General features: G+C 35.5%; 1 protein-coding gene across 29 annotated transcripts in view; it reads right to left on the bottom strand.

Annotated features, from left to right (window-relative positions):
• Positions 1-22,828, bottom strand: part of Rims2 (regulating synaptic membrane exocytosis 2) — a 540,571-nt gene that overhangs the window by 302,978 nt on the left and 214,765 nt on the right. For 12 of the 29 annotated variants that reach the window (XM_052160881.1, XM_052160885.1, XM_052160872.1 and 9 more), the window contains exon 1: positions 21,212-21,333. The exons of 16 other annotated variants lie outside the window; for them this stretch is intronic. In XM_052160881.1, the coding sequence (XP_052016841.1) occupies positions 21,212-21,333 (122 nt within the window). Of the gene's footprint in view, positions 1-12,339; positions 12,377-21,211; positions 21,334-22,828 lie in introns of those variants that run through there. One more of the 29 variants, XM_052160867.1, reaches the window with a different exon arrangement.

Below are 22,828 nucleotides of genomic sequence, written 5' to 3'. Positions count from 1 at the left end.
CAGTGGTTAATCAGCGATTAAGAGCACTGACTCTTCTTCCAACGGTCCTGAGTTCAAATCCCAGCAATCACATGGTGGCACACAACCACCCATAACAAGATCTGACGCCTTCTTCTGGTGTGTCTGAAGACAGCTACAGTGTACTTATATACAATAAATAAATCTTAAAAAAAAAAAAAAAGCCAGGCGGTGGTGGCGAGCCTAAGTCTACAGAGTGAGTTCCAGGACAGCCAGGGCTATACAGAGAAAACCTGTCTCAAAAAACAAAAAAGCAAAACAACAACAACAACAAAAAAAAAAAAAAAAAAAAAGGAAAAGAAAAGAAAAGAAAAAAATTGACAAATGGGACCTCATAAAATTACAAAGTTTCTGTAAGGCAAGGGACACTGTCAATAGGACAAAATGCCAATCAACAAATTAGGAAAAGATCTTCACCAAGCCTACATCCAATAGAGGGTTAATATCCAATATATACAAAGAACTCAAGAAGGTAGAGTCCAGAGAGCCAAATAACCCTATTAAAAAATGGGGTAGAGAGCTAAAAAAAGAATTTTCACCTGAAGAATTTCAAATGGCTGAGAAACACCTTAAGAAATGTTCAACATCATTAGTAATTAGGGAAATGAAAATCAAAACAACCCTGAGATTTCACCTCACACCTGTCAGAATGGCTAAGATTAAAAACTCAGGAGACAGCAAGTGTTGGCAAGGATGTGGAGAAAGAGGAACACTCCTCCACTGCTAGTGGGGCTGTAAGATGGTACAACCACTTTCGAAATCAGTCTGGCAGTTCCTCAGAAAACTGGACATGACACTTCCGGAGGAACCTGCTATACCTCTCCTGGACATATACCCAGAGGATTCCCTGGCATGCAATAAAGACACATGCTCCATTATGTTCATAGCAGCCTTATTTATAATAGCCAGAAGCTGGAAAGAACCCAGATGTCCCTCAGTGGAGTAATGGATACAGAAAATGTGGTATATTTACACAATGGAATACTATTCTGCAATTAAAAACAATGAATTCATGAAATTCTTAGGCAAATGGTTAAAACTGGAAAATATCATCCTAAGTGAGGTAACCCAATCACAAAAGAACACGCATGGAATGCAGTCACTGAGAAGTGGATATTAGCCCAGAAGCTCTGAATACCCAAGACACAAGTCACATATCAAATGACTCCCAAGAAGAAGGAAGGAGAGGGCCCTGGTCCTGGAAAGGCTTGATGCAGCAGGTAGGGGATTACCAGGACAGGGAAGTGGGAGGAGATTGATTGGGGAACAGGTGGAGGGAAGAGGGCTTATGGGACTTATGGGGATGGTGGAACCAGGAAAGGGGAATTCATTTGGAATGTAATAAAAGAATATAGAAAAAAAAATAATAATAATAAATTATCATGGAAAATTTTCTATATATATAATAATGGTAGACATAAAGGTATTCCTAAGTTGATTGAAAGTAAAATTATTTTTTATTATATATTTTTATTTTCTATATTCTTTGTTTACATTCCAAATGATTTCCCCTTTCCCAGTTCCCCCTTCCCCATATGTCCCATAAACCTTCTCTCCACCCATTCTCCAATCACCTCTCTCCTTTTTTTCTGTCCTGATACTCCCCTCCAACGCTAGATCAAGCCTTTTCAGGATCAGGACCCTCTCCTTACTTCTTCATGGGAGTCATTTCTTATGCTAATTGTGCCTTGACTATTCAGAGCTTCTGTACAAATTAATATCCACTTATCAGAGATTGCATTCCATGTGTATTCTTCTGTGATTGGGTTACCTCATGAAAGTGGAATTATAAACATTTTCTGACAAATTTGAAGATTTACATGGAAAATATTTCTGATAAAATTGAAGAAATATATAGAAAACATGTTAAAATTAAAGATTATCATGGAAATTATACAGATAAAATGAAACGCATAAAGATAATTCTAAGTTGATTGGAGGTAGAATTATAAACATTTTCAGATAAAATTGAAGATGTACATGGAAAATATTTCTGGTAAAATTCAAGAAATATATAGACAAACACATTAAAATTGACTTTCATGGAAATTTCTACATATAAAATGGTAGATATAAAAACTCTAAATTAATTGAAGGTGGAATTAGAAACATTTGTGATAAAATCAAAGATTTACATTGAGAACATTTCTGATAAAATAGAGGTAATATATAGAAAGACATTAAAATTGAAGATTATTGTGAAAAATAATGCAAATAAAATGGTAGATATAAAAACACTACTAAATTAATTAAAAGGGGAATTACAAACATTTTCTGATTTTCTTTTAAATTCTGGTTTGTTTGTTTGTTTGTGGGTATGACATCAGGGAACAGAATCTTGAAGAAACAACAGGACTGAAATACTTATGAAATCTCAGAGAGAGTGGGAGCATCCACAGGGCCTGCACTGGCTCAAGCCAGGGCCCCAAGTTGAGAGGAAAATTAGACACAATCTCTCATCCCTAACCAAAAAGCTACGTGCAACTGATATTTACTTACAAAAGAATACTAGTTTTCTCCAATGGAGTCTTAATAGATATAGTAATCATATAAGGGTAGGTTCCATGCCCAGCCTTAAGTGGCCAATGCAAAATAAACTCAATGGTACTTTTGTAGATCTTTATTTCACATTGCTTTGGTTGAGCATCTTTTGTCACATTGGTATTTTGCTTAAATATTATGGTTTCTAATTATGTGTTTTTTATGGTGTGTGTGTGTGTGTGTGTGTGTGTGTGTGTGTGCTTTTGGTTTTCTTTTAAATTCTGATTTGTATGTTTGCTTGTTTGTTTGTGTGTTTGTTTAATTGGTTTCTAAAAGGAGAATAAAGGGCAGAGTTGGGTCGGTACGGAAGTGCGAAGTGTCGGAATGCACTCCAGGAAGGGACTGCTTGTGAGAACACTCTAAGAAAATGAGTCTTGTGACCTTAGTTTCTTCAAAACACAGACTTGTACTTTGTGTTTTCTTGCTCCTCCCATGTGAAGCAGACAGAAGTAAGCTTACTTCAGATTACCCATTATTGTTTGCTCTTGTTTTTAAACATTTAAGTTTACATTAACCTTTATATACCTCTATGGAAAAACGTTTTTGCCACAACTGGATTGTCTTTGTGATGTATACAACTTGAACTTATGAGAAAGTTACTTCTGTGATCATTCCTAACCATCACAGTATAAATTTTCTTGGGCTCTGAATAATATTAGCTATTGCATGAAACTGTTGTCTACCTCATTTATTTATTGGCTCTATTATCCCAGGTCCTACGCCCTCTAGAGCAGTGACAAAAAAGGGTCTAGAAAGAGCTGAGGAGCAGAGGAAACCATGCTCAGAATATATTGCATGGGAAAAAAAAGTTCCAATTTTTCACAAAGGCAAAGGACAGGAGCTGGAGAGAAGGCTTGGTTTATAAAGCAAGTGTGGGCAAGAGTAAGGAGCAGTCCCCATCCCCAAGCGCAGTGAAATTCATATGTACTGTGAGCGCACACATGCAGATCCACGGAGCCTCCATGCCAGCCAGGTTAGCTGAGTTGTCAGCTCCAAGTTATAAGGGATACTTTCTCAAAAAATAAGATGGACAAAGATCAAAAAAGAAACCAAATATTGGCCTTTGGCCAATATGGACACATGCGCGCGTGCGCACACATACACACACACACACATACACACATACACACACACACACATACACACACATATACACACACACACACACACACAACATGCATGTACATACTCCCACATGAAAATATACACATAACACATTCACAAATAACCTGTAAAAGAAAATATGACTTTTGAGAACAAATAAAATAGAATGCAAGACATATGTGGCAATGGTTAGATAACAAAAAGAAAGAGACCTGGGTACAGAAGATAGGCAACTACATTCATGCAGCCAAAGAAAATAGCCAAACTTGCTAACAGGAAGTCTGACCTTTTGAAACAAACATGAAAAATATATAATGCTAGTAGACAGAAAGAGGGGCACATTTTATTTGGCTTCCTGTTTTCTTATACCACTATATTCCTGTGCCTCAAGCAAAAACTAGAATTAATTCTAAATTATAATTCATGGTAACTTGTGCTTACAAATACTAGTTTAAATCTCTACACTAGCAAATCATCAAACATATAGTATATAATACATATGAAATAAAACAATTTTTTAAACAATTATACTTGAAGTCTTTTTTGTTTGTTTGTTTGTTTGTTTGTTTGTTTGTTTGTTTTCGAGACAGGGATTCTCTGTTGAGCCCTGGCTGTCCTGGAACCCACTCTGTAGACCAGGCTGGCCTCAAACTCAGAAATCTGCCTGCCTCTGCCTCCCAAGTGCTGGGATTAAAGGCGTATGCCACCACTGCTCAGCACTTGAAGTCTTTTCTAAGTAGTAAAATTGTATAATATTTGAGATAGCACATATCAGGTGGAGGAATAATTATAATTAAAATCTAACAGGGTAGTGAAAGTGAATGTCTTTAACACCAGTACTAGGGAGGCAGAGACAGGGAGATCTCCATGAGTCTGAGCCTGGTATACAGATTGAGTTCCAGGATGGCCAAGGCTACACAAACAAATCTTGTCAAAAAAAAAAAAAAAAAAAAAAAAAAAAAAAAAAAAAAAAAGAAGAAGAAGAAGAAGAAGAAGAAGGAAAAGAAGTTCATAAAAATACAAACATTTTTCTATAAAATACTAATCAAAACAAAGGCTAATTGGCTAGCTTTCAAGTATACTTAACCTAATTCTACTAAAAATTAGTATATAAAATTATAACCTGATCCTCTGCCACAGCCCACCATATCCAAAGGGAACAGGGTGGTAGCTAACCACCGAGGAGTGCAGAGAGGACAGTCAGCACAGGTGGGACCCCCCTGCTGCTCAGAGGATCACGTCCAGAACCCTCTGGTGGAAGCCCTCCAGTTTCTAGCTCCCACCAGGGACCATCCTCTGCCACAGCACACCATATCCAGGTGGCGCAGGGAGATAGCTGACCACTCAGGAGTGCAGAGAGGCCAGACAGCACAGGAAGGACCACCCCTGCTGCTCAGAGGAAACAGCCAGAAACCCTGAGGACACAAGAGCCTAGGAGCAGCCAGGTACAGGAGTCTTCTGATTTCCACCTGCACCCAGAGTTGATCAGGACCACAGAGCTACATACCCATATACAAACACAAGAGAGCTGGTCTTGCAGGAGTACATACATACATACCTGTGTACACAGAGAGAATGGGTCTCCCAGGAGCACAAAACAGAGGCTTACATGACAGATAAGCCACAGTCAGACACAGCAACACCAGCCAACACCAGAGATAACCAGCTGGCAAAAGGCAATCACAAGAACATTACTAACAGAAACCAAGGCAACATGGAACTATCTGAACCAAGTTCTCCCACAACAGCAAGTCCTGGATACCCCAACACCCAGAAAAGCAAGATCTGGATTTGAAATCACATCTCATGATACTGTTAGAGAATTTGAAGAAGGACATAAATAAATTGCTTAAAGAAATACAGAAGAACATGAATCAACAGTTAAAATCCCTTAAAAAGGAAACACAAAAATCCCTTAAAGAAATACAAGAGAACATGGGTCAAGAGGTAGAAGCCCTTAAAGAGGAAACACAAAAATCACTTGAAGAAATACATAAGAACATGGGTGAACAGACAGAAGCCTCTGAAGAGGAAACACAAAAATCCTTTAAAGAATTACAGGAAAACATAAACAAACAATTGAAGGAACTGAACAAAACCATCCAGGTTCTAAAAACAGAAGTGGAAATAACTAAGAAACTGCAAAGGGAGACAACTCTGGAAATAGAAAACCTAGGAAAGAAATCAGAAGTCAGAGATGCAAACATCAACAACAGAATACAAGAGATGGAAAAAAGAATCTCAGGTGCTGAAGATACCATAGAAAGCATTGACAAACAGTCAAAGAAAATGGAAAATGCAAAAAGCTTGTAACCCAAAACATCCAGGAAACCCAGGACACAATGAAAAGACCAAACCTAAGAATTATAGGTATAGAAGAGAGCAAAGATTTCCAGGTTAAAGGGTCAGTAAATATCTTCAACAAAATTATAGAACAAAACTTCCCTAACCTAAAGAAAGAGATGTCCATTAATATACAAGAAGCCTACAGAACTCCAAATAGATTGGAACAGAAAGTAAGTTCCTCCCATCAAATAATAATCAAAACACCAAATACAATAAACAAAGAAAGAATATTAAAATCAGTAAAAGAAAAAGGTCAAGTAACAAATAAAGGAAGACCTATCAGAATTACACCAGACGTCTCACCAGAGACCATGAAAGCTAGAAGATCCTGAGCAGATCTCATACAGACCCTAAAAGAACACAAATGCCAGCCCAGACTACTATAACCAGAAAAACTCTCAGTCACCATAGATGAAGAAAACAAGATGTTCTATGATAAAACCAAATTTACACAGTATCTTTCCACAAACCCAGCCCTACCAAGGAAAATAGATGGAAAACATCAATATAATAAGGGCAACTACACTCAAGAAAAACCAAGATAGTAATGGTCTTTCAACAAACCCAAAAGAAGATAACCACACAAAACATAAAAATAACACAACAACCACTATTCCTTAATATCTTTAAACATCAATGGACTCAATTCCCCAATAAAAAGACATAGACTAACGAACTGGATATGTAAATAGAACCAAGCATTTTGCTGCATACAGGAAACGCAACTATCAAAGACACTACCTCAGAGTAAAAAGCTGAAAAACAATTTTGCAGAAAAATGGTCCCAAGAAACATTCTATATTGAATAAAATAAATTTTCAACCAAAAATCATCAAAAAAGACACTTCATACTCATCAAAGGAAAACCCTACCAAGAGGAATTCTCCATTCTGAACATCTATGCTCCAAAAGCAAGGGCACCCTCATTCATAAAAGAAACTTTACTAAAGCTCAAAGCACACATTGCACCTCACACAATAATTGTAGGTGACTAAAACACCCCACTCTCCTCAATGGACAGATCAGGGAAACACAAACTAAACAGAGACACGGAGAAACTAACAAAAGTTTTGGACCAAAAGGATTTAACAAATATCTACAGAACATTTAATCCTAAATCACCTCATGGAGCCTTCCCCAAAATTGATCATATAATTGGTCACAAAACAGACCTCAACAGATATAAGAAGATCGAATTAATCCCATGCCTCCTGTCAAATCATTATGGAGTAAAAGTGGTCTTCAATAGCAACAAAAACAACAGAAAGTCCACATACACATGGAGACTGAACAATACTCTACTCAATGATACCTTGGACAAGGAAGAAACCAGACTATTTAGAATTTAATGAAAATGAAGACACAACATATCCAAATTTATGAGACACGATGAAAGCAGTGCTAACAGGAAAATTCATAGCTCTGAGCGCTTCCAAAATGAAACTGGAGAGAGCATACACTAGCAGCTTATCAGCACACCTGAAAGCTCTAGAACAGAAAGAAGCTAATTCACCCAAGAGGAGTAGAAGGCAAGAAATTATCAAACTCAGGGCTGAAGTCAACCAAGTAGAAACAAGAAGAAATATACAAAGAATCAACAAAACCAGGAGCTGGTTCTTTGAGAAAATCAACAAGATAGATAAATATGTAGCCAGACAAAACAGAGGGCAAATAGACAGTACCCAAATTTAAAAAATCAGAAATGAAAAGGGAGATATAACAACAACAAAAAAAAACTGAGGAAATCAAAAAAAAAATAATCATATCCTACTACAAAAGCCTATATTCAACAAAGCTAGAAAATCTGGATAAAATGGACAATTTTCTAAAAGATAGCAAATACCAAAGTTAAATCAGGATCAGATAGACCATAACCCCTAAAGAAACAGAAGCGGTCACTGAAAGTCTCCCAACCAAAAAAAAAGCACAGGACCAGATGGTTTTAGTACAAAATTCTATCAGACCTTCAAAGACCTAACACCAATACTCTTCAAACTAATCATCAAAACAGAAACAGAAGGAACACTACCCACTCATTCTATGAAGCCACAATTATGCTAAAGCCAAAACCACATAAAGATCCAACAAAGAAGGAGAACTTCAAATCAATTTCCCTTATGCATATTGATGCAAAAATAATCAATAAAATTCTTGCCAACCGAATCCAAGAACACATCAAAATGACCATTCACCACAAACAAATAGGGTTCATCCTGAGGATGCAGGGATGGTTCAATATAAGGAAATTCATCAATGCAATCCACTACATAAACAAACTCAAAGAAAAAAACCACATGATCATTTCATTAGATGCTGAAAAAGCATTTGACAAAATTCAGCATCCTTTTGTTTTAAAAGTCTTGGAAAGAACAGGAATTCAAGGCTCATACATAAACATAGTTAAAGCAATATACAGCAAACTGGTAGCCAACATCAAACTAAATGGAGAGAAACTTGAAGCAATCCCATTAAAATCAGGGACTAGACAAGGCTGCCCTGTCTCTTCATATCTATTCAATATAGTACTTAAAGTTCTAGCTAGAGCAATTAGACCACAAAAGGAGGTCAAATGGATACAAATTGAAAAGGAAGAAGTAAAATTGTCACTATTTGCAGATGATATGATAGTATACATAAGTGAGCCAAAAAACTCCACCAAAGAATTCCTACAGACGATAAAAACAACAACAACAACAACAACAACAAAACCAAAAACCAAAAAAAAAAAAAAAAAAAAAAAACTTCAGCAAAGTGGCCAGACATAAAATTAACTGAAACAAATCAGTAGCCTTCATATAATCAAAGAATAAATAGGCTGAGGAAGAAATTAGGAAATGACACCCTTCACAGTAGTCACAAACAATATAAAGTATTGGTGTGACTCTAACCAAACAAATGAAAGATCTGTATGACAAGAATTTCAAGACTCTGAAGAAAGAAATCGAAGAAGACCTCAGAAGATGGAAAGATTTCCCATGCTCATGGATTGGCAGGATTAATATAGTAAGGACACATGCTCCACTATGTTCATAGCAGTCCTATTTATAATAGACAGAAGCTGGAAAGAACCCAGATGTCCCTCAGTGGAGGAATGGATACAGAAAATGTGGTATATTTACATGATGGAATACTACTCAGCTATTAAAAACAATGAATTCATGAAATTCTTAGGCAAATGCATGGAACTGGAAAATATGCTGAGTGAGGTAACCCAATCACAAAAGAACACACATGGTGTGCACTCACTGAGAAGTGGATATTAGCCCAGAATCGTGGAATACCCATGACACAATTCACATTTCAAATGATGCTCAAGAAGAAGGAAGAACAAAGTATGGATACTCTGATCCTTCTTAGAAGGGGGAACAAAATATTCACAGAAGGAGATAAGGGGACAAAGTGTGGAGCAGAGTCTGAGGGAAAGATCATCCAGAGAGTGTCCTACCTAGGGATCCATCCCAAACACAGTTACAAAACCCAGACACTATTATCAATGCCCACAAGTGCTTGCTGCTTGGAACTGGATATAGCTGTCACCTGGGAGGCTCTGCTAGTGCATGACAAATACAGAGAGGAACACTGTCAGCCAGCAATTGAACTGATCACAGGGTCCCCAAAGGGGGAGCTAGAGAAAGAACCCAAGGAGTTGAAGGGGTTTGCAGTGCCATAGGAGGAAAACCGATAAGAGCCACCCAGTGCTCCCAGAGCTCTCAGGGACAATAACATCAGCCAGATAGTACACATGGAGTTACACATGGCTCCAGAGGCACAGGCAGTAGAGGATGGCCTCTTTGGACATCAAAGGGAAGAGAGGCCCTTGGTCCTGGAAAGGCTCAGTGCTGCAGTGTAGGGGAATACCAGGACAGGGAAGTGGAAGAGGGTTGAATGGGGAACAGGGGGAGGGGAGATGGGTTATGGAATTTTCAGGGGGGGGGGCAGGAAAAGAGACATTTGAAATGTAAATAAAAATATATCAAATAAATAAATAAATAAATAAATAAATAAATAAATATAACTTGCTAATTTTAAATGGCTAAGTTGAGGTAAACATAATAGAAATGATAGTAAAACATATGTTATGAAGGATAATTATCCAGAATACAAAAACAAATAATAAAAAAGAAACAAAAAACTCCAACTCCAAAACAAGCCTCATCTATGACCCTGTAACTAACCCTAATGAAACTTCTTAGGGGCGAGACACACGTAGACACACACACACACACACACACACACACACACACACTCGGTAGGGGCAATTATTAAACCATTTTGTTGAACTTAAACATACAAAATTGGAATTAAACATAATATTGTAATCTATTAGTCTAAGCATCCAATTAGTATTTATTCATATTATGATAGCAATCTATTTGATTTCAATTTAGATGTTTCTTCTTATGCTGTTTGGCCAAAAAAAAATCTGTCAGTGTTTTACCTCCCATCCTAAATTTCTACCATATCATAAAATGCATCGTACCTATGACTGCATTTTGTCATTTGATTAAAATAAAAATTTAACATGTATTTTAAGATTATTAGTCAATTGACTGTGAGTTCATCAAATGAAACATAATTTGAGTTAGTCCAACTCAATCACAGGATTCCTTGAACAGTACAAAGTACTTTCTTGTTAGTAGCAGCAAAAAGAAATAAAAATTATCTCAAACAAAAGGGCTTGATTGCCATTCATTAATGTCTTTGAAAGGGAAGAAACCATAGGTCAAATTCAAGAGACCACTGCAGCAAAGAAATACCCCTGCACCAGCAATTCCCGAAGAAACAGGGACTTCATTTGACCATGAGAACTACTAAATGCTGCCAACTATCAGAGGAAAGTTAGAAATAAATTCTTCCCAGAAACTTTCCGATGGGGACTCAATACTTTGAATTCAGCCGAGTCCAACCAGGCTTCTTTTTATAAAACTGAAAGACAATAAATAAATACCTAGCTCATTAAATTTGTAATAATCTCTTGTTATAATATAGAAAATGAATCAATGATAAATTTGTAATATATTATGAAATAATCGTTGCACTAATCAACATGAAAAATTTAGAATCCTTTATCTGCTTATGCATCATACAATTTAAGTAGAAAAAATTGTACGCTGCATAAGCAAATAAAGAATTCTAAATAATATTTTCATTATGCAATCAAGCAGTTTTCATTTGGTTGAAGCAGTTCCTCCAGGTATTTGTTACAATGCCACCAGTAAAAAATATACACAAGTATTTCCTCTGCTATATGTGCTTCATGGGGAATATGATAATATCCTTTAAAGCATCCAATTGCTTCAAGCTTCAAAGGTATTTTCATCTTTGATTTACATTTTGTGTAAATAGTTCTTAGAACAAGCTGTTCAGCTTTTCTAGAAAATACAGCATTCCTATTCTTATGAGCCCCACATTTCATTTGAAGTTGAAGTACCACAGAAGTACATACAAAAAAAAATCAATGTTCAGATTACAAAAAAAAAAAAACAAAACAAAACAAAATAAAAAAACAGATAGATCAAAAAAGAGATGGATTATAAAAAAACATGGTGTGGGAATTTAAAAATTTCTAAAGACTGTTCATAATTACAGATAGTTATCATATTTTTAGCACACATTGTTCTAAAAACCAGAATTTCATATTTAGCCTACTCATTCTAATTATAACATCATGAAATTTCCTTTAAAACTTCCTGCACAGAATACTTTTGAAGGGCTGGGGATGTCATGCAGCTGATATCTGCTTTCCAAGTACATACAAAGCCCTGGGTCAATATGGGATCAAACCATACTCAGATGAACAGAGAAATTAAGACCAGTCTGTGATGTCTGAGACAATGACCCAAAAGGAAAAAAAATATGAAAAAGAAATAAAGGAAAGGAAACCACTGAATTGGAGGCACATCTCATTAGAATATAACAAAGAGGTATTCCCAGCTTTTTCTTTCCATTCTTTCTAATTAGACATATGTTTATAAGTCAGATTAAATTAAAATAATAACATTTCAGCTACCATTACCTGAAGGAAAACACACTTTGAGGGAAAGCTCAGCATTCTGAATTGAAACACACTCCAGGAAAACAGACAGAATAGTTTCATGTGCAAAATACAATCCCATATGTACAAAATATAATTCAAAATATAATTAATAAAATGATTGATATATGACCTGGATATTAAAATTAGCAGAAAATGATGTTTCCAGTGACTGTGTCAACAATGTTCAAGGAATAAAGGCTAGAGGTTCCAAACGAATAAAAAGATAAGAAATCACAAAACAGAAATAGTAACAATTAAAAATGAATAAAAATGGTAATTTTAGAAAATACTGAAATATCTGAATTTAAAAATTCACTAAGTGTTTTCATCCTGTTCATCATGAAAGAATAAATAAAATAATTCAATATAAATTTATTTTCTAGAGAGACAGAAAGGTGTAGAGTCAGGTACGTGAGGAAGTGGGGAAGATCTTTGAGGATTTGAGCGAAGAAACACCACAATAAGAATATATTGTATGAAAACAATGTTCTTTTTCAGTTAAAAAATAAAGGAAGCTGGGTGGTGGCAGTGGCACACACCTTTAATCCTAGCACTCAGGAGGCAGAGGCAGGCAGATCCCTGAGTTTGAGGTCAGCCTGATCTACAGAGAGAGTTCCAGGTCAGTTGGGGATACAAAGAAAAACCCTGTCTTGAAAAAATACAAAATAAATATAAATAAAACAATACAACAACAACAAAAAGGAGATCAACAAAAACTAAACAGGCATTCAGCTGAAAAATTACATAAACCTATAAGATAATCTAGATAAGTTCAAAAACACAAATACCTAGACAATCAAAGGAAGATAAAAAACAAAAATGAAAAACCAAAACTCAAAGATAAATGTTTGCATCGAAGCCAAAAAAAAAAAAAATTAAATGAGAAGAAAGAAATGTATTCGCAAATCCAAACACAGTAAGCATAACCAAAATCATATATAAGTTTGTCAAAATAAACCTATTACAAGCAAGAGATTAAGAAGAAACTTTGGAAACAGGCAAGAAGAAATACTGAATACAAAATAACCAAGTGTTGCTTCTATTCAAGTTACTTACACATCAGAAACTGTAAAGACCAGTTACCCAAGGGAAAAAATATCTGGCCAAACAACATCGTGGTATTTATATTTTAATCAAGTCCTCAAATATATTTAAAATCACACATAGGGGCTTTAGTATTTAGTTATTCTGATTGATGATTTCAGACACTCACTGTATTACCTGATAGAAGTCAATTGATGGTATCCATGCTGTGAGCAAATCCTCAAAAATATTTAAAGTCAAATGTAGGGACACTACAATAAATGCAGACTTTTCAACTTTGCTAATGGGGAAACTTGCTAATCCCCAAAACCCATGAACCTCTATCCAAAAATCAGCTAGGACAGTATGTAAACATACGGTTGTGAGACAGGGGAAAAATAAATAGTGACTTTTATAGGGCCAACACATACAACAAGATCAAGACTATGTAAGAACAATATTAGAAATATGACAATACCTGATTTAAAATTATGTTACAGAGTCTTTAGTAAGAACTCAGACTTGTGAATGGACTGGAACAAAAACACTGTCTATACACTGTCTATATTTAAACAGAAAAAAAAACACAGAAATAAACCCACACAGCTAGAACAACCTTGATTTTCAATAAAGCTGCCAAAACTTCATAAATAAAACCACTTCAACAAATGATAACATGGAAACTAGACACCTACATGTAAAATAGTAAAACTGGATGTCTATCTCCAGTTGGGACCAAAATTTATTGGAAATTTTCAATGGCAAAAGGTTGGCTAAGTCAGCTATGTACTTGTGGCATGCAGACGCCAGAGGCCAGCAGACCAGCCACGAGAGTCAAATCAGAGTCCAAGTTCAAAGAGGCACTCTTTCTTACAGTTGAGGAACAACCTCAACATCAACTTCTGGTCTCCACGAGAACACACACACAATAGACACACATACAAAACCCTAAAACTGTAGCTATTCAACAACACCACTTCTAGAAATAGTCTTTAAAAGAATAATATGTCAGTATACTACATAGATACCTGCACATCTAAATTCACCCTGCACAATTCACAACAGCCAACACATGGAATCTGTCTGTATGGCTGTCAGGAAATGAATAAAAAAAGAAAACATAGTGTGGGCTGGGGAGACAGTTTATTAGATAAAAAAAAAAAAAAAAAAAAAAAAAAAAAAAACACTTGCAACTGAAACCTGAGGACCTGACTTTGAATCCCCATAACCTATACAAAAGCAGCATGTCTATAATCTCAGTGCTCCTACAGTGAGATGGGAAGCAAAAACAGGAGAATTCTGGGAAGGTCACAGGACAGCTAGCCTGGAATACATTTTAACAAACAATGAAAGTCACTGTCTCAAAGAAGGTGGAAGAACCAACATCCAAGGTTTTCCTGATCTCCAAAAGGCATGCTGCCTCACCTGTGCAACCATATTTACACAAAAAGGAGTACATGCACACTGATTTTAGAAATTACATAATGAAATGAAAACATGATATAGCTAGCTCTACAATGGTATTTTATTTCATCCAAAAGATTGAAAACATAGCATTTTCAGGGAAATCCATGGAACTGGATGGGGGAGGGGTGACAAGGCGTCATGTTAATCTAAATAACCCAGACTGAGAAAAAAATATTAGCATCTTCCTTTCATATGAGGAATGTGGATTTAAATGATATATGGGTATATATGACATGAAAATAAACAAGCTGCTTAGAGAGAGGTCTAAATAATCGTGTAAGGCTGTGCTGTGTGTTACAAACAGATGTGCATGTATAAAGATACCAAATTATGAGAAGAATAATGGTATAGGACATACCAACTGACTCCCAGTTACTAGAAATATCAGAGAGCTACATCAAACAAACAGGTAAACCAATGGACCAGAAGAGGTAGTTCAGAAAAAGAACCACATGTACACAACAATTTCATTTTCTACATGTTGGCTTTACTCGAAGCAATCCAATAGGAGACATGCCTCAAGTCTTTACAACAGCCCACAGGAGGACACTGTCTATACATCTGGAAAACCATTTATCTCACCCCCACCTCTCACATTATAGAAACAAAAGTCCATGGGTCATTGAATCTGAGACTCTAAAATTCAATCTAAAAAAGATAAACATAGTTTTTTACTTAGGATTTGGCAAATATTTTTAAGTAGCCCATGGAAAATAAAAACTGAGAGAAGGGAGGGCATATAACCCACAAAGAAGCAGATATAAGTGAGCAATATGCACAGGGGAGATTGCTCAAGTGGTTAGCCAATGGACAAATTAAATCCCATTAAAATGACCAAGCTTAGCCTAACTAATATCGCAAAGGATGGACTCTGTCCTTCAAAGTCAAAATGGTAATAATATACCCTGTTGATTGAATAAATGAGCCCAGTAAGTTAGAAGCATTCTGTGGTTTGAATGTGAAGCCCACCATCGCCACCCCACCCCCGCCCAGACATGAGTTTTTGAACACTTGGTCCGTAGCTAAGAGTGCCATTTGTGAAATCTCTAAGAGACGGAGTCATGCAGGGAGAGCCCGGGACTTTGCAGACTGGCCCTGTATCTTGTTCTCTGCTGCTGCTTTTCAACTGCAGACACACAGTCCTTTGGAAGCCTCTACTGTTGCCTCACCATGATAGACCACACAACCACTGGAACTATGATCCAAGTGAACTCTGCTGTCAAGTGGCTTTTGTCACTGTATTTTTATCACAGAAATGTGTAATTAAGAAAGCATGTGAAACCACAGAAACTCAAACACTGTCAATAACCATTTTATAAAATGGTCTATCATTATAAAGCTAACTATATAATTGCCTGACAATCTACAAATTAATAGAAATTCATAAACATATCTGTCCAGACTAAAGATCTGTGTAAGAGCTTGGTATGTTCATGACATGGAATGGTATGTAGCAATGAAGGGAAATATGAACATGTAATACACACAATGTTTAATTATGATTAAATAAGATGTGGTCTTTTGTAGCATATGCTAATTTTACACACATACCCAACCATAAGTAGCAGAACCTAAGCAAGAACAGAAGTTGACACTACCCAACCATAACGTCGCAATATGGAAGAGAAAGTCAAGAATAAATCTATCGCTATTTAAACATGGAACCTCCCTTTCCCATTTTCCACTAATTACATTTCTAACAATTCAAAAGCCATACAGAAGATGAAGTTTAGATGAATTTATAAATAAATCTATGGCTTGACTTTGCTCACAGTAGTATGACACTACTACTAGTAGTATGAATAAAGTTTCAAACTGTATTTCTTATTCCTAACACAATACTTGCACCTCATCTCTAAAGCAGAGATGGTCTGAGTTACACTTCTAAAGAAAGCATCCTTTCTGTAAACCTGTAGCCTCAAAAGTACTGGGCATGCTCACATTTGAGGCAGTGCAACTATAAGCTACCAGAAGAAATGTTCACCCAAGTTTTAGGAACACAGAGAATTTCTCAAACTTTCAAATCAAAATCCAAATTGTATATGTCTTCAAGGACTGACTTTCCTGAGGGTATAAACTTTGGTGAGTAATTCACAACTGGATAGGTAGACAGCTTAGAGGACCACATCAGACATAAAACATGTGCTTTACTTACTATGTGACAAATAGCATCAACATTTGAAAAGTTGCTAATAATTAACTTTTTGAGATTGTTTATCATATGAAAAGTGGATAAGAAACATTATCAATAGTATTAACCTATCAAGTATAACAAAAGTAGTTGCTTTTTAAAAGTTCGCTCATTGAAAAAAAACCACTTAAATACAACCATTATAAATATAAGCATCTATGCTAATTATGATAGGCAATCAAGAACCATAAGTGCTCTAGTAAAAATGTCCATGATAATGCAGATCTGCATCAACCACAAATAATTATAAAGATCACCATCAATGACTATAATAATGATTACATATATACTAAATAAAGTTCAAATATACACACAAATTGTGTCAACTGACAACTTGATGCAGTATATGCTGTAACAGGGAGATAGCTTGGAGAATCCAAACATACTTCATCTTGCTTTCAAAGTCAGGATCACAAAAAGTAACCGATTTCATGGTGAATTTAATTCTTTATGCTTCCTAATATAAACAGCCCAGGAAAGTACATTCCCAAAGTGAAAATTTATTATTATGTGATCATGCCAAATGCAACACTGTACACATATGCAGACTGCATCCTCTGAGCTCCGAAAAGAAAGCACACGTCTCAATATCAGAGTGACCATTAATGTGCAGGTATGAATAACAAACACCTGTGCCAAAATCAAGAGCACAAATTAGTGGTTTCATAATAATCCAAAGCAATAGTAAATGGTCTGTAAAAGATTAGATACTTCTGACCAAAAGAACTACCAGCCTAAATAAACATTTATTTTGAAAAATCGTGCTCTTTATATAAAATATTGATGTTTAGAATTTGTGTAAGGTTTCAATAAAATAACACATTTGCATTAGGTAAATTTAGGATTTATAATTGATTTTTGAAGAGTAACGGCCCTCTTACTACCAAATCAACACTTTTGAGAGGCAAGGCAGAACTAGTAATCAAGGAGGACATGAGGCATAAGCTAGGTCTCCTTCAGCAAACCAGACCATGCAGCTCCTGTACTTACAATCAGAAATGCCAACAAAGAAAGATGGTAGTCCTTACCTTTAACAAGATTTTTATTCTTAGTTTTAATAATGAGATTCTACATATCCCGCTGTGCACATGTATGAGAAAGAGAAAACTATTTATAATATATTTTCTGAAAAAATTCCAGTTTTATTGTGCCCCTATGTGGTCAGATGGAACAACAATCTGTCACACATTTAAAGACCAAAAAATAATTACATTTAAAGGAAAACACAGATTTCTTCAGTGTGTGACAATGTTAAAAACCAAGAAAGAGAAAAATTTACAAACTATTAAGTACAGTCTTACAAACAAGCCACTGTTATTATGTTCATGTAAAGGCTGCCCAGAGCAACTGTTAACTCAATGTAGTGCCCTCTGCATAAACACTTCCTAGAGTCCAAAAATTTTTAACCTTACTTGCAAAGCCAGGATCACAAAAATTACAAATTAGATTTCATGATGAATTCAGTACTTGAGGACTTGTTTACTGGTGATATGCGTAATTATCTGTGTGTCCTGGCTAAATAATTTAATTTGAGGGGGAAATGAGCTTACAATGAGAAGAGTGGGAAACAAGAATTTAAAGTGTCATTTCATCAAAGCCTATCAGACGGATTTATTAGGGCCCAGGCATTTTCTGTTTTCACCACTGGATGGATCATCAGCTGTTTACTGCAGAACAGAGTATATCCTTCCACCTCCTTTATCTTCCAAAATGCTGCTTAAGGACCATAAAGAAGGGAGAGTAAGCTAACAACTTTCACCCTGAAACATTATAGTCATACTATGTGGTCTACAAAGAAAAACTAGTTGTAAATAATCTAATAATTTTCATTACTAAATATCTACTGTTCGTAAGTTAATAAAAACAGTTTAGCAATCCATATTAATTTCTAGTTCTATGATTTATGATGTGAACAATATACTGGCATACATAAAATCTTTCCTTCTTTGACAAGTTGAATGTAGCAAAGTTTCCAGAGCACATGGAGAGATTTTCAGCTCTTAGCCTTCTCTTGCTAACATGGCACAGAAATCAACTTCCCAGACACCAAAAACCTGAAAAAGTTGTTACATACTGAAAAGTATGATTGGTTATTCAAGAAAGGTCTTAATTCCAAAACTGATTAATAGGTTACCCTTGTAATAATGTATTTTTCTATATGTGATGAACAGTATTCTAGTAATTTCTCCTAAAAAGCTATTCAGAATAAAATTACATAGGCAATTCTACCATGTTATTTTCCTGACCCTTCAGTGGCTATAACTAACATCTTGGAATAAATACTGACTAGTCCATCCAACTGATCTAAACTAGAAGTTATTACTATTCACATGACAGGCAAAACTGAAGTAAATTATGTAACTGAGAGTCTCCAACAACTGGCATCACTGTGAGACTGCACCTTTCAGTCCAGCTCCGCCTTCTATGAAGTTTTTGAAGAATGAAATTTTCATAATACATGGGTTTTGTTTTTGCTCCAACATTAACTGTAATATGTTTATCCAGGCACTAGTATTTAAGCAGAATAAAAAAACTTCAATGATCCATTTATCTAATCTGAACACAAAATATAACCAAAGAATTTTAATGTGTTAACATAAACTGGGAATTCATATGCCTATTTTACAGTCTCCATACTTCTAAAATAACTATCAGTACATATTCTTTTTCTTGGTCATAAAAATAAATCAAGTTGTTGGCTATTTCTGAAGATTCATAGATCAATTTGTAACATAATGCCACATGCCTCTTTTAAGAATAAGAATTAGGAACACATAAAAGACATGATTTGCTTTCTAAAGCAGAATAAATTCATTACTTATTAGTATTTTCAGAGAAAATTAAACAAGATTGGCTTGTGGAGGCACTAGAAATTTTGCAACTCATACTTTAATTGTAACAAAATAAAATACCGTAATTTAATAAGAGTATTGAAATTATAAACATGTCAACAACAAACCAAGCCTGAGGCCAGAGCAAGGGCAGCCCCGGGAGTGCAGTGCCAGCGCTCACTCAACACTGTGCCTCACCTCACTACACCACTGTCACACAGCTTCCACAGCAAGCATGAACTGAGGCACACAGCAACTCCTGATATTGCAAACAAAAACAAAAACAACAAAAGAAAAGAAAAAACTATACAAGAAGAGTGTTCATTTATAAATTCTGCCAGCTTGAACATAGAAGTTTGAAGAAAGCCACATTACTTTTATTTTTAAAATAGCACAATATATATAATTTTGCAGTAAATTAAAGGGATATGCTGCTAAATAAAAAAAAAAACCCAAGGTCTTAAAATATAAAGAGCCTATTGTAGAATACTCAGCATGTCATATACTGTCATGCCTTAGGCTAGTCTGAAGTAAAAAAAAAATGAAAAAGTAGTCCATTCACTGAGGGAAAAAAAAAAACTCCATATACAAAGAAAAGGTCATAAATGTATTTGCCACCAAGAAAAATCTTAAATGACAATAAATTTTAAGGGCCTGCTTTTCACCTTCCATACTAAGATACATATTGTATAACGAGGGTTTTTTAATCTCTACAATAGGTTATCTCACAGTACACAGAGATCCTAAAAGGAGTTGAACAACAAAGCAACCCAGTCTTCTGAGCACTATTAGTCTCCTGCCAGTTTCTAGAAAATTTTAGGGCATTATTATATTATCAGAATATCTGTCTCAGCCCTTCTACATGCATATTTTGCTTAAGTGGGGTGATGGCATATTTTTTCTATTTTGAAATAAAACAGGAGAGATTCTCAAAACTGAACTACTTAAATGAGGAAAGAACCTAGTATTAAAACTGCATTTTAAAGCTCGCTTCAGGAAGATACCTCAGTTAGTGTAAGCCAGACAAACCATCCAGAACATATGTTCATAACTGAACAACCTTCACGACAAAAAAGAGATCAGCAGAAAGAGCAATAGAAATTTATAATAAAGAATCCTCCCAAAAGTAGCTGACATAAAACCAAGCGTTGTCTGCAGCTTCACAGTACAGCTTATTTAAGAGTGATTATTGATCTGCCCTGCATAGAGAAATGTCTTAGCCATGAAATCATCTTCCGCATGTTTTACAAGAGCATGCATGATTGCTAATTCACATTTTCCAACAAATCACACATGCTTATACAGTCCCATACTTATATATGCAGTACAATCACTATCATGATTGCAGGGAAAGCATTTATCAGGCATTTTAAGTTAATCATTTTATTTATTGGGAAAGAGACAGTGAAACAGCTTGAGATCTGTATTGTGTTTCAGAGGTCAATCTACTTATATTTAATAAGATTTATAAACCCTAAAAAAAGAGATTTTTCCTTCTTAAAATCAAATTAAGAAAGCTATGTAAAATGCTGTATTTGATTTAAAAAATAGCACCCATATTTTACTAACACATCAAGGCAAACAATGTCATAGACATACAAGATTACTGCTCTGAAAATAATATTAGAAAAAATATAGTTTAGTTTTACTTACCTTGCATTGTTCAGCGTTTGTCCAAAAAGCTCATTCTGTAAAATATTTGGTGGGGATGAAAAAACCCCATGGAAATGAGATAAAACAGAATTGCAGACCTGGCGCAACGTCTCAAATTGCATTTTCCTTCTTTTTATCCTCCTCTTATTTTTCCTTACCACCTGTCTTTAAAAGTCATCTATTTGCAGACACCATCAAATAAAAACATGCCAATCAAGTTCCATATTTCTCCTGGGCTCTGTAAAAGCTGTGCTTAAATGAGCAGAGGTTGATAGCTAATTGTACAGTCATTATTCTTCTAATTCAGACGTAGAAGGTTCAGCTCGTGCAGCTCTCGGCTTTCTCCTGACTGTAGCAAGAATTCTAAACAGCAGTGAGCGTGCTGGGCATCCCCGTGAAGTGTGAGGCTGGGCTGCGTTCATGTGCTCTACTCAGATCTCTCTAAGCCTATTAAAAACACGCAATGAATACATGCTGTCGTCAGGACTTTCTGCACATCTGGCTGCCAGCAATAAAATCTCACAAGTAATAAAATGGAACAAGGTATGTTCTCAATGTTGCTACTGGGAAAGAAGAGAAATCATGCATTTTCCCAGCCGCTTTCTCTTTTGAAAAATGAATGAGTCCAGCCACAGAATGTATCTCTTCGAGCTACTGCATAGGACCAAAACTAAAAATAAGTGCTCTGTTCTCCTTTCAGAATCACGAAGAAATAAAAATATGACAGACAACAGCTCCTACCGCCCACACCTTCATCCTGTATTTCTATGGCGCAGTGTATTTAGAAACTGTGCACTTGGTCATATTAATTTCTTATTTAACATGTCTAAAATATTTTTAGAAAGAAGAGAATAATGTTCATCTTGGCATCTTTCTAAAGGACATATATGGGACTATATAGTGGGTTATGTAATTACAGAAAAAATATTTTTACTATCTATATTAAAATCCAACTAAATAGCACATTACTTAAAATCTTTCCCATAAATTAAAAAGTAACCATAATCAGAAGTATTTTATGACTCATTCTTAACTAATTTCAATCATGGTATTCACAGCACTTTGATTAGTGGCTATTGCCTGAAGGTTCCAACCATCATCTCAGACTAATGAGATTTCCCTCCTATAAGCATCTGTTCTTTGAGGCTGACTATGTGTCAAATAAAACACTAGTTTTCTACCAGCGGGACCATCTTTCTAAGTTGTTCAGTTACAGGCTTGACCTAAACTAAGAGTGCCCTTATTTTGATTATGGGTAACCATCAACCTATCTATCAAGCACACTCATGTCCATTCATAAAGTATATTTTCATTTTGTAAGGGGTTTCTAAATGTTTTTATTATCCATGAAAGTCACACATATTATTTCTTCTGGCATTTTTCAGAGGATAAAAACTGAAGCTCTAATAAATACACAGATTGTTTAAAACATCTTTGAAATGAGAGTCTTCACTTTGTCCATTTTCTGTGCTCTCCCCTTGATTTTCTATATATTTTTCAGTCATTAGCACATATGCAAAGCTTACTATAAATAAGCCAATCTCTACTGACAAGCAGAAAGCTATCACCCAGTGATATAAGCAAGGATATTTCAGTAAGAGAACGCATCTCTAAATT

The sequence above is a fragment of the Apodemus sylvaticus genome, chromosome 17 (assembly GCF_947179515.1).
Source record: "Apodemus sylvaticus chromosome 17, mApoSyl1.1, whole genome shotgun sequence".
In the NCBI taxonomy this organism is placed as follows: domain Eukaryota; kingdom Metazoa; phylum Chordata; class Mammalia; order Rodentia; family Muridae; genus Apodemus; species Apodemus sylvaticus.
This window is presented reverse-complemented; position numbering and strand designations above follow the sequence as displayed.